Below are 13,662 nucleotides of genomic sequence, written 5' to 3' on the forward strand. Positions count from 1 at the left end.
GATGTTCTAACGGGGCAAAAAGGGTGTGTTATGAGGGATCAAATAAAAAATGGGGGCATTGAACTGTGATTAGATAAGGAGCTGAAGCGTGTTCCTGAAAAAATCCTTTGTTCTGAGCCAACCATATCCCCCAACAGATAATCGGGGGTTTGTTCCTAAATTGGACATCATTTGAATTAAACCACCAGTTTTTCCAAGCTTCCATCAGCAAAGAATCATGCCACTTGAGTCTAATGCCATTCGGAAAGATCTCTCATGTGTTTATAGTAAAAGGATAACTTAAAAATAAATGAGAAGTGTTTTTTTCAATTTTTTTTTTTTTTTTTTTTTTTGCATAATATGCACCAACCCAATCCTTGCTTATTCCTTTTCTGCAAATTATCCCAAGTTGGCACTTTGTTCTTGAGAATGCACCAAAAGAAGAGTTTGGATTTTGCGAGACACTCTACTTTCTGAAGTGCCTTGTGCCACCACCTCGTATCTCCACCTTCCCTTCTATTCATTTGGAAATTATATCCAAACTTCAGAACATAAAGACCATTGGGAGAGTGTACCCACCGAAGTTCGCATGCCTTGTCCCTACTTCTAACATTTTTTCTCTGCAGTTCCTTAATGTAGTCAACCCAGACACCACCCTACTGGGGCTCAATGTTTAAGTCATGATAAGAATTCCAGCCCTGATTCCAAAATGAAGTGTATTCCTCATTTTTTATTTAATTAAGGTAATAGATACCCTGAGCTTTGAGAAACTCGTTCAAGTCCCTTGGAAGAGTGAAAGCTGGGCTACAAGCCAACCATGGGTCCACCCCTGCTCGGAAACTAGTGCCATTCCCGACAAGCCAAGACAGACTTTCAACAATGAGATCAAATGATTCTATGGTGGCATTCCAAATGACTGATGAGTTTTTTAATTCTTGTCCGCATTGTACAATTAGTCATCCATATCCAATGGATCAATATATTTCCTTTTTATCACAGAAGTCCAAATATTATCCTCGATTAAAAGAGGCCATTTAGTCGTCCTTGATAGAGTGAAGCTTGAAAGATTCTTAATTCCCAACCTCCCGAATTCTTTGGGGGAACAATTTTCTCCCATGCAACCCAAGGAAGAAATGCATCTTCCTTCGAGCCTGCCCATAAGAAATGACCACATACTTTCCTGGTCTGAGCACTCCTTTCAGAATCCATGTAAGCCTATTACAGTATACTACACCTATTTATCAATTCTTACTAAAATAATTGTTTATTAATCATAATAATTTAGTCAAACTAGTCGTTATATTATGACGGCTAGAAAACATCTTTCTACATCTATTTATTTGAGCCCAAAATCTCATTCTTCGTCTATTATTTGAATCCAAGATGGTTTTTCATCTTGTTGTGAAGATGAACCACCACACTTGATGATTCATCCATTTTGTGATTTTCACCCGAGATTTCTGAGCATTTATTTTTATCTTTGTTATGTAATTAATTATAAATTAATTAATTAATTAATAATAAGATTTTTTAATTATTAACTTAATAAACAAATTAAAACATTTCTCATATATAATATAAGATAAAATATACAATATACTAAAATATAATATAACATTATAGGGTGATATTGAAGTGGTAGCGTAAATATTATGTTAGGTAGAAATATTTTACTTTTGGAAAATAGTAAAATATATATTTTTTTGTTTATTTATGTTGTATAAATATTTTTTTTAATGTTATACGTCTATTTTATAACCTTTAAAAAAATTATACATTTCTTTGAATATAGAAAGTACTTAATTTCAAAATATAAGGTTTTTAATTTTTATTCAATTTATTGTACATTTATATGTAGCCTCAATCAAATAATAATAATAAGTTAAAAGTAATATAAAGGTAGCATGGAGATGCTGTAATGTCCTTAAAAAATAAAAATAATAAGTATAATAAAATTCAGTTTGTTATAAATTAAGATCAAATTTACCTTATAAATTAAAATAATGATTTTGTAACCATATTTACATTTAATCAATAGGCACATAAAATTTTTAATACTTACAATAAGTTTAGAATATAACAATATTTTTTACCATGGATTTTTTTATTAGACTTTGCTACAATATCATGACTCATCAATACTCGATGCCCAAAAACAATATTTTATTTCACAATTAAGGTTTTTATTTGAATTTAATTTTATAATATTTTTTTTAATTAAGACTGAAAGAGAATATAATTACTTTTAAGATATATATAAACCCCCTATAACACTAAAATATATAAGATATAAATAGTAGTTATAAATTAAGATTCATTTTACCATACAACTTAAGGTAATAATTTTGTAACCATATTTTAATTTCATTAATAAGCACCTAAAAACTTAATGCTTACAATATAACAAGATTTTTAACCATGGAAATTCACACTCACTTTATCATGGATATGATTAAGTAGTGAAGAGGCTTTGCTACAATACCATGGTCCAATACCATGGCTTATGAATACCACATGTCATAAAACCATCTTTCAATTCACAATCAAAAGATCTTTTTAATTTGAATTTTTTAATTTTATTTTATTACATTTTTAAAATAATTAAAACATTTTCACTCAATAAAATTACATAAAAATAGAAATTAAATTTTAAAAACTATATATAATTATTCATAATTAAACCAATCGAACCTAGATCCATCTTGATCTCTCAAGCTCCCAAAGAAACTATACAAATAAGTAAATAAATATTTACAATTATAATAGTTATCTAGATATTTATATGCTTATAATATTTATTTTTTTTAAATTATTAATAAATATTTATAATTATATAAAAAAATTGATATATTTATAATATTTATTTATTTTAAATTATTAATATTTATTTATAATTTATTTAGTCCTAATTTTATGTCACCCTTAATTATTTTTAATACTATTATACCCTTAATTATTTTTAATACTATTATCATAATAATAATATGTTATTATAATTTTTTTATTTAATAATATCGGATTATTATTATTATCACCAATTTTCTTATTAGAATTATTTAAAAAAAATTATTATTATTAAAAAAAATTAATTTATTATTTTTTAACATTTTAATTTTTAGATTTCATCACCTTTGTATACCATTGTTGGATTGGATTCTCTTCATCTAATTTTCTTTATAATGAACCACATTGGTTACCAATGTTGGATCAAATTCTCTTCATTTAATTTTCCTTATGATGAACCACATTGGTTGGTTCAATGTTGGATTAGAGAATTCTCTAGATCTAATTTTCCTTACGGATGAACCACATTGGTTGGTTCAAAATGCATCAGCAATAAATACATTATGCAATAGATTAAGAATATAAATATCTAAAGAATTCCACTCCGAGAAGCCCACATTCTGAAACCCTAGTCTTTATTGCACCCAAAAGTGATATGCTATAGAGATTTTGTTATGTTTAAAATTTTGACTTAGTGAAAATAAATTAAATTAAATTAAATAATTGATAATTATAATTATTAATAAAACATTTAACTTAGTGAAATTATATAAAAATAAAAATAAAAATAAAATAAAATAAAAACATAAAATTAATAATCATATTTATACTTATAATTATAATTAATAATTAATTCAACCTAGATCCATCTTTAGTTAGGATTTTCCAACCATTAAGAGGGATGAAATCTCTTGAGATGAAAAAGAAATTTTATTCCTCTCCGCACTTGTACATCCCTCTCGTCACTTGAGATGCAAAAGAAATTTGATTCCTCTAGGCACTTGTAGATCCCTCTTGGCACTTGTAGATAGAAAGTTAAGATAGATATACATTGGTATATATATATATATATATATATATATATATATATAGTGGATGTTAATCATCATATCATATAAAAAGGAAGTTGCTATAAAAATAATTTAATTTGAATGAATAACTTATAATAAATACTAAAATTTCTTTTTGTTATTATTATTTTTATGTTAAATCTTAGTTTTATGTTGAATATGATATTAATAATGATATCATATAAAAAAGAAGTTCCTATAAAAAGATTTTAATTTGAATGAATAACTTCTGATAAATATTAAAATATCTTTTTGTTATTACTATGTTTATGTTAAATCTTAGTTTTATATTAAATATGAAAAAAACACAACTCCAATTATATTGAATCCTTAAAAATATACTTAAAAATAATTAAATAAAAAATAATAACAAGCACTTTAATCACAAACCTTGTTTTAGCAATATCACGTTACACCTAATAACATTTGTTTAATAAACTAGAAAATTAGAGTGCTCTACAAAATTTGGGATATGCACTGAAATCCAAACTACTTAGTCTTGTGTTTCTCTCAACCAATCTTCCTTTTTGTGTCAAAACCTTAGGTTTCTAGTCAAAACCATTAGGGGAACATCAAAATAGTTTTCCACCCAACACCTCACCAGGTAAACTGCTTAGTAGTTGTCTCTCAAAAGTAGCAATACATTCAAAATTTAAAGTACAATCCAACGGTTTTGAAGAATATAATCAATATATGCAAAGATCACACCCTCATTGTGAATTTTTGGGCATCTGACCCTTAGAAAAGGCACTCTCCGATTGGATCCAATTCAAATGGAAAGCTAAGGGCCAAATCAAACTAGAACTAGGTTTCAAGGGTTTTCTTACTACAATATTTACAAGCATTGAAGACAAAATGTGTGTTTTTGAAATCAGACTCCATCGGAATCTACCTCCACTTCTGGATGGAGAGATTTGTACCTGCTAAAGAATATTTCACCACAACTTCAGTTTAGATCAGAATGTACTCATTGCCACAGGAATTCTAGGATGAGGAAAGCCTTGTTGGCATTGAAGGAACTCTTTACCATTTTGTAAAACCTACAAAGCTACAAAGCAAGCCAAGTATATCTCCTATGTCTACATATATGTTTATATGGATTTCTCAGAGCCACTACTAGATTCCATTGATATTTATTATTAGGGTTAACTCTGAAAACAAACTTTGGATTATGAGCATATCCCCTTAATGTCGAAGATGCCATGAGTATGCCCACTCTTTGTAAAAATTACCCGCTTATGGCTATAAATTCTAACCCTAATCCTACACCCATATCAAATGAGGACAACTTCACCAAAATTGGTGGAAAACAAAAGGGACCAAACCCCCCTACCCAAATCAACTCAATCATGTTGGGAAGCAAGTGCCTACAAACAACTATTTTTTTCCCCTCTCCATAATGGAAAACCTGAACCCTCTTGTGTCCATGCCAAGCTCCAGACTTGGTGGAATGAATAAGTGACTCAGGAAGGAACCTCAATTTACAAGCTACAACAAAAGCTCAAATACATCAATAACAGCTCAAATGTTAGAACAAATAGAAATTTTGACAATATTTTGGAAGAAAAGCATAAACTAGAAATAAAAATGGAAACAATATAATAGGAAACCATCCTCCATAGTAGATTAAAGGTTGTAATTAAAGAATTTTTTACTCTCACCCAACCTGAGGAATGTTTAAAGAAAGAAAAAATTACTTTGACATAAGAAAGACAGGGTTTAAAGAAAGAAAAAGTTACTTTGACATAAGAAATACAGGATACAATGGCTTAGAGAGGAAGAACAAAATATGACATTTTTCCACAAATCCATGTTATAACATTGCAACCATAATCAAATCTCCTCTCTCAAAATCTAGGAAGGAATCAAGTTGTACGAGCATAAAGATAAAACCCGAGAGCTTAACATATACTATCAAGATATTCCAATAAAACATATTTCTAATAGACAATAGGTGATTCGGCAAATCAAAAAGCATATTCCTTCACTAAAAACGTAGGGATAGAATGAAGATCTCCTTAAAGAAATATCCTTTGAAGAAGAGGAAGAAACTGTCAAAGCAATGCTTGGTAACAAAACTCCTAGGCCAAATGATTTGACAATAGAATTATTTCAAAATTATTAGCCCACTACATGCCACAATGTCTGTCGAGTGGTGGAAGAATCTCAACAAAAAAGTCCATCTCACCAACCCTTGATGCTGCCTTCCTCACATTGGTGGCTAAAAATGGCAAGATGGAGGACCCCAATAGTTACTAATCCATAGCTCTTTGCAATGTCATTTATAATATAATTACCAAAATAATAGCCAATCGACTCAAACCGCTACTTCAAAATCTCATTTCACCAGATTAAAATCGATATGTTGAATGCCCCAGATGATGGCATCATGGTTTCTCGTGAAACCATTCGTGTAAACACACCCCTTTACCCTCACTGATGTGCTCACTATACTTACCCAACTTCCCAAGTACATTTTGTGAAATGGGGTAATAAAAATATTTTATTTTTTTTCCTCCAAGTCTTCAAAACCCAAAATGGATGTCACCATCGCACACATCTTGGTGAGACTTTTCTAGTGATATATTTTTTGTCAAATTTTGGACTCTAGGATTGGAAGTTTCAATCCTCCAAATTTTATTAATACATTCCTCCTTCCCTACCATGTGGCAGATCTAAATGCCATATTCCTAGCTCTAATCCCCGCCCCCATGTTAGTTATCTATATATATATATATATATATATATATATATATATATATATATATATATATATATATATATATATATATATATATATCTATAAAAGCTTCTTTCATTGCAATTTTGACCAAATTGAAAATTATCAATTTCTTCAAGTGACCAAATAGAGGTAGAACCATTATATATAAGACAAAGGATTTGGTTCTTGTACAATGTCAATGAAATACATTGTATATCAGTGATAGGAACAAATGAAAAATGCCATTGATTTCCTATAAGATTTAACCAATAGATAGTGTAACCATATGTAAGGTAATCATCATAATCTTGGTCTAAATAAAACCATAAAAACATTCCTTATAGAACATAGACTTCTTTGGGGGTGTTATGCCACCATAAGTTTTTTCATTTTCCAAACCATGTCTACACTTCTGCAAATCAAAAAATGTGAATGCATGTTTTTGTTTATATGTTTGAGCACAAACACAATCATATTTTCGTGGACTAAATTTTTCCAACAGAAAGAAGAATCCCCACTCCCCAAGAGAAATACCTCCAATATTTCTAAAGATATTTGTAAAAGGGTTCACTAGGAAATAATTCTTTAAATTCAAAAGGCTTCCCGACGTAGTGAACACAATCAATTATTTAGTTCTATATTGAATTTTTTTAATCCAAAATGAAAAAAGAAAAAATAAATGAAGATATATGTCCTTTCTCATTAAGTTAAGCTCCAACAAAGCAGTTATGCTCATATGAAGTAGAAAATCAATAAATCCAAATTCTTACTTAGCACATAGTTAGCAAGCAACTAGGAAAATGGGGTTTTGTAATACAACACTCCATTGTTTACAAACCAATAGAAATCTTATCAGCACTGATAAAGGAAGTCAATGAAATATAATCTCAATAATCTCAAATGGTTGAAATTCCCAAATAGTTGGATCCATGGGAAAATAACAACTTTCCTGAAATCAAAGTAAATATTGCATATTATATAAGAAACAAAAAAATGTGAAAAAAAATTATCATATTAATCATGTTAATTATCATGTTAAATATGCTTCATAAAAATAAATATGTCTCAGAAATAGCTACATCAAATATATTCAACAACAAACATATTGAACCAAAATACTATCCAAAATATCACCAATGAATCATATTCCCTTTTTCTTTCAAAAATTGTACATAAAAAACATATTACATATTAATCTCAAGGGGTTATAATATTAGTCCCGTGGGTTTATAATAATTCTTTGGTTTATTAATACTCTCAAGAACCAATAAGTCGTGGAATAAATTTGAACATTTGGTGTTATTGTGACAAATATTACATATATAAAAAGTCAATTATTAGTTCATTGAGATAAATATTGTGCTAAATATTACAATATGCAATAAGCCAATAATTAGATAAGAAGAAAAAATATTCAATAAATAAAATTTAAAAAATAAGCATGGAAATCAATATTTTCTTCATTATACAACAAACCATATCTTTGTAATGAATATTTTCATCAAAATTTAGTCACAATTTTGTTTTATGAGATTGTATGATTTTTTACTTAAAGTGTATAACATAAATGATTCAACATCCTTTAATAAACTTATGTTGACTGAACAAATTAAAATATATATAGAGAGTATAACCTTTATAAAAAAATTTAGATAATCTTTATGGGATTCTATAATTTTTATGAAATAGTTTATAAAAAAATGAAAATCTCAATTCTTTTAACTAATATACTCAAAATACCTTTTTTTTAATGGAATTATAGTATTAAGTTATTTAAATTATATTACAAAATTCTAATACATTTATATTAACTAAATAACTTAAAATTATATATTTTCTTTTAAATGGAAAAAATCTATATGAAAAATGGTCAAACCATTAGCTCATGAATCATACTTTCAAATTGTTTCTCTTCAACTCGTGAGGCTAGAATTTTCACCAAATAATATCAGTCTAAGATCTTGTAAAATTGCTTTAAAAATTAATTAATATAATTAAATTATATAAACTTTATAATTTAAAATTATAATATTTTTAGTTTCTATCAATTTTTTTATACAAAACTTTATGGTAACAACACATCAAATATTAAATTCAAAAATTAATGCTGACAACACACCAAGTATTATTTGTAATGCTCTTCGTGCAATTATCTCGTGAAATTAAACCATAATCGAATTTTTCATTAATATTTCCATATTAGTGACTTCTGAATTTTTTTATATTTTATATATATAACTGTCTTTTATATAAATTTGGATTTCATCTCTATTAGGCTTATTTTATACAGAATTTTAAAATGTTTCTCTCTACCACGTTATTTTTTTAATAAGTTTTTTTTTTTTTTTGGTTATTATTCCAACTATAACAAGATTCACGAATAGTTATATATGGTGATAATATTTACTTAACCCTCTTAACTTTTTATGGAATTTATACCATCATATTGTTATTCAAAGAGTTGTTTGCGTAATCTTTGTATAATACATGGGTTTAGTAATCATATCCAACGTTAAATCTATAAGTTTCACTACACGGTAACTTATATACGGTATCCAAACCCTTTAACAAACTTTGGATATTTATCATATTATCTCTCACAGCCTCATCGCATGTGCCATGTGTGGGATTTTCCTGGGGTTGACTTAATGTTAAGCTGGGTAATGCATTAATAATGTTTATGCGATTTAACCCTTATCCTATAGCTTTTGTTTACATTAACCATGGAGGATTCTTGAAAACCGCAGTTGTTTGTCATTCAAAAATATTTGCTACTAGTTCATCTGGACTCTACACTTGTCGAAGGGTTTGTTCTGACGATGGAGTTGATTCTTGTCAGGTAGAGGTGTCACCACCTCTAGGGTTTCTGCTCGGACCCTTCATTGTGCACTTTTGACCTTGGTGAGAGCTCTATCTGGGCTCTTAGGGTTTTCTGTCAGGTACATTGTTGTTTACTTTGGCACGGTAGCTTATCTATCAAAGAGTTGTTTCTCTGCTCCCTGCAGGGGTTAAATTTGACGTCCGTATGCAAGTTTTTGGCGATTTTATACGTAAAATACGATTTATTTTAAAATTTAAACGTCATCTCTAACTTGCAAATAATTTTCGAAAACGTCATTTTGACGGGCATATTAAAAACTGACAAGTTCATATATATAGCTGGGCAGAATATTAGAAATTTAGAGGTCCCACCGTCCCAGACTCCAGTTAATCTCAAGGAAAAGTCCGGAACAATAAATATCAAATTAAGTTATAAATGCCATGGCAGTGATGGCGTGGCACGCATTATTGATTGATTTAATTGGGCAGCTGCCGCAGCGGGCCGGTGACCTCCAGGCAGGGGTAAACTGCTGGTAAGTCCGTCTCGAAATGATCAACTAATGAGAGCAGTCTTTGAAACAATGCTTTAGTGTCTCTGTTAGCAGGAGCATGCCCCACTATTCTATCCGCCACTTTCTTAGGCAACTGATCCCAATGGTGGCCAAAATAAACCATTTCGAAATTAAATAAATCATCTATACTCTCCTCAAGTAAAGGAAAAGGAAAAGCATAATCAAGATAGAATTCCTGATGGCCATCAAACATAACAAGCAGCAGCGTGTTGAGAGGACGACCAGATATATTCAGTGGCTTTCCTTCTCCATTAGTGAGCATGCTATCAAATTCTGATTGGAACTGCTTTAGAAGATTCTCCTCATTTGATAAACCCTGAAGAGAAAGCTAAAGTGAGTGGAAAGGAAAAATAATGTATGCTTTGCAATTTTTTCCCCTGTGATATGTTTTAGGATCTAAACATAAAAAGAGTTAATTATAATGTGGGAACAGAAAACATGTTTGAAAATGTGGATCACCTCCTTTGTATACACAGCACAAGACCATGATTGATTGCATTGTTGTGCTTGAATTTTCTCCCATCTTTCCTCCAACAACTCGCTTCCTGCTATGCGCAAAATTTGTAGCATCTTCATCTTTAGCATGCTGTCTATCCATTTCCCTTCCAACTTAGAGCAATTTCTTACATCCAGAACTTCCAATGAGGTGAGGCATTGGAAATCCTCAGGGAGCTTCTTTAGCTTGTCGCAGTCTTTCAGTGATAGAACTCGCAGTAGTGAGAGACCTTTGAAGTATATACATAGTTCTTCAAGAGTCGAGCACGCTGATAAATCCAAGTGCTCCAAGTACTTGAGTTGGCAGAAACTTTCTGGCAGCTTCTGTAGACTCTGACAACCGGTCATAATTAGCTTTCTTAAACTTGTTACTTCTCCAAATCGCTCCGGAAGCTTCTCTAGATGGTCGCACTCAGTCATGTCAAGATGTGTTAAAGTGGAGAAGTTGCAAAACCCATCGGCCCTGTATAATGTAATCACCAGGTTATATTTTATGCCGAGTAATTGCAGAAACAAAAGAAAAGAGAGTCAATCTAGGTTTGGTGTCGAATTGCATTTTAAATAGTCAAATTTGTGCTTATTTTGAATTTTTCCAGATATTCGCTTGTGGGCAATTATGATTATGAAATGTTTTATATAAAATCGTTCATATATTATATTCCTTAAAAGAAATCATATAAATTTAAATTTATAAATTATTTGCATTAAAATTAGTTTAAAATTAAACTGTAATTAAATTATTTTAGTGTAGTTTTAAATAGTAACTAAGTTTTAAATTACAACAATTTTTCTTAATCTCAAATGCTACAAAGGTGCCAATTTTGGCTCTCATTATGAGTTTTTCCAATCTGTGTTAGTTTAGTTTTGTTCAATTTTAATGCTTGATAATTTGTTTTTTAGTTTACTTTGTTTTAGATTGTATTTTTGTATTTTGCTTTATTCTCTGCCTAAAGTGTAGAAAGTGTAGAATTCATGTAAACAATTTCTTAATTTGATTATATATTCATTATTCAAATTTAATCCCTGGCTATTATTGTCATTGATTATTCACAAGTTCTTCACAACTGGGAGGGATGAATAATTTACTTGCCATGAATACCAGCAGTGAATATCAACATTATTTCACAAAAATTACTATTTGTGGTATCCTGCATATTATTTTTTGTTGTTTCTATATATATTTCCCTTCTATTTTATCACTATTTCCATTTTAAACAAAAAAAACTCAGAACATTTGAACAATCTGGAAAATTTGTTGAAAAATTTGATCAGCAGGTCTCAAAACAAAACAAAGTGTAGCAATGAGACTTTGAGTCCGATAGTACAACAAGGAATGGAAAATTTGAACAATTATGAGTACAATTTGAAATTAGATGAAACTTGTACAAATAAATTTTAAAAGTCATATGATGGGCAGTTTAAAAATAAAAATGTCACAGTAAAATTCCTTGACGAGTAGGGTCACCCGTCAAATTTAACCCCTGCCTGGAAGTACTTCATATGTGCTCAATGACTGGTAAGAAGACTGGGATTTTCCAAAAGGGTTTGTCTTCTTTTTCTTTCCTTATTTATCAGGATTGCTTGTCAAATCTTTTGTACTTACGTCTAGGGATTTTACTTTATAGGTTGCTTTTCCATTGCAAAGCCTTCAGCTCAGCCGTAATTATATTCGTGTCTTGAGTATTAGATTAACTATTGGATTTCATTATGCTACGGTATTGGAAGGTAAATTCCTTTCCCAACTTCCAACAATTCTTCGAAATACCATTACTCTATCTAATCTTTCTCTCTTTGTATCGACTCCAATAAGGTACTGTGGCTATTGAGGAGGAATTATGTTCCTCTCTAGCTACAAGTAAAGGTCCTCTTCTTATTGGTTTTCTTTTATCCTAGCCGCAAAATTTTACTGGTGTGGTTTCGTTTCCGAAGCTTTATAAAACCTAACAATTTTTTATTTTTTATTTGGTTTGGTACAGGTTGGCTAGATGTCAAGTCTGTTGTCCGTATAATGCACCTTCTCCAAATTACAGTCAGCATATTCCTTGTGAATTCTTCGTTCTTCACCTCAACTTTTAGGTTTCCTTAACATTGCTCGGGTTCTATTTAGGATTTCTTTTCATTTCCCTCATAGAGGGTTTCAGAATTATATCAGTGTTTACTATTGAACCTATGGCTATGGCCTATAGGTCAGAAATGAGAACTGTAGTTGTATTTATTTTATTATAATTTTTAAATAACCCATGGCCTTCCCTTTGAAGTGCAGCACACTTTCCATTGCGGCTCATATATATAAACTTTTTCATGGCCCATATAATACTCTCGTCTTTTATCGATTTTTTGTGTGAAAACTCAACCTTGTACGAATTCGTTCTTGTATTATGGTAAAGAAAATAGATAATGTTATTCCTCTGCATGATTTGTTGAATGTGGTTTTTTTTTTTCATATTGAATAACTACAATAATAATTGGTAGGTATCTCTTCTTAGAGAATCTCTAGACTTTGAATTCTAGTTAATTTACTTGTTAAAAGTCTAGTGATTACTATTTTAGTAATAAAGTAAAGATTTGACCTTAGTCTTTTTTGTTTTTCTAAATACAAAAGTTGGCTTTGCATTTGTGCTGGATTTAGACCTCTAAACGGGTTTTATTCCCAATTTTGAATTAGGGTTTCTTTTAATTTCCCTTAGCGAGCGTTTTAGAATTATATTAGTGTTTAATATTGAAAATATCCCTATGGCCTATAGGTCGGAAATGAGCACTATATTTGTAATAATTTGTGTTTCAGGATTATATTAGTATTTATGATCCGGATTTAAATAGGAATGCAACAAATTACAGAGATAACCATAAACACAGAGATGTAGCAGAAATAATACTTCATTTCATTAATGTAAAATATTGAAATATGCTTACAAATAGAAATAGAAATAAACCAGCTAGGGCGATGGTAGCTTATCTCTGAGAAGAGATGCGACGGCTACATGCCTTTGAACTGTGTTACAATGAGGCTCGAAAGCCTATTTATTGTTGAGAAACAATGGAAAACCCTAAAAATCTAAAAACCTAACCCTAGAAGATGAAACGTCAAACTGTGGGCCCCATTTTGGGTAAATTAGTACATCAACTTCCCGAGATCGTAACTTTGGCGTATGATCTCCATTTGACGCACACCATAGCTCGATAGAAAGATCTATCTGAGGACTACAGCTTTGGGAAGAAA

The 13,662-nt window shown here is 30.0% G+C and overlaps 1 protein-coding gene across 1 annotated transcript; it reads right to left on the reverse strand.

Annotated features, from left to right (window-relative positions):
- Nucleotides 1-9,852: 9,852 nt before the first annotated feature.
- On the reverse strand, nucleotides 9,853-10,862 carry LOC149193112 (uncharacterized). Its single transcript, XM_089407216.1, has 2 exons — nucleotides 10,407-10,862; nucleotides 9,853-10,263 (listed from the first exon to the last, which is right to left on the reverse strand). The coding sequence occupies exons 1-2, from the start codon at nucleotides 10,860-10,862 to the stop codon at nucleotides 9,853-9,855; spliced, it is 867 nt and encodes a 288-aa protein (XP_089263342.1).
- Nucleotides 10,863-13,662: the final 2,800 nt, after the last annotated feature.

Source organism: Pinus tabuliformis, chromosome 2_2 (genome assembly GCF_031772625.1).
Source record: "Pinus tabuliformis cultivar Carrire ecotype Pingquan chromosome 2_2, CPIR1, whole genome shotgun sequence".
NCBI lineage: Eukaryota > Viridiplantae > Streptophyta > Pinopsida > Pinales > Pinaceae > Pinus > Pinus tabuliformis.

Coding starts and splice junctions, on each gene's coding strand:
- LOC149193112 (XM_089407216.1), bottom strand. CDS start 10,862: ATGACTGAGTGCGACCATCTAGAGAAGCTTCCGGAGCGATTTGGAGAA. Junction 10,264..10,406: donor GTGCTGTGTATACAAAGGAG/GTGATCCACATT, acceptor CTTTCTCTTCAG/GGTTTATCAAATGAGGAGAA.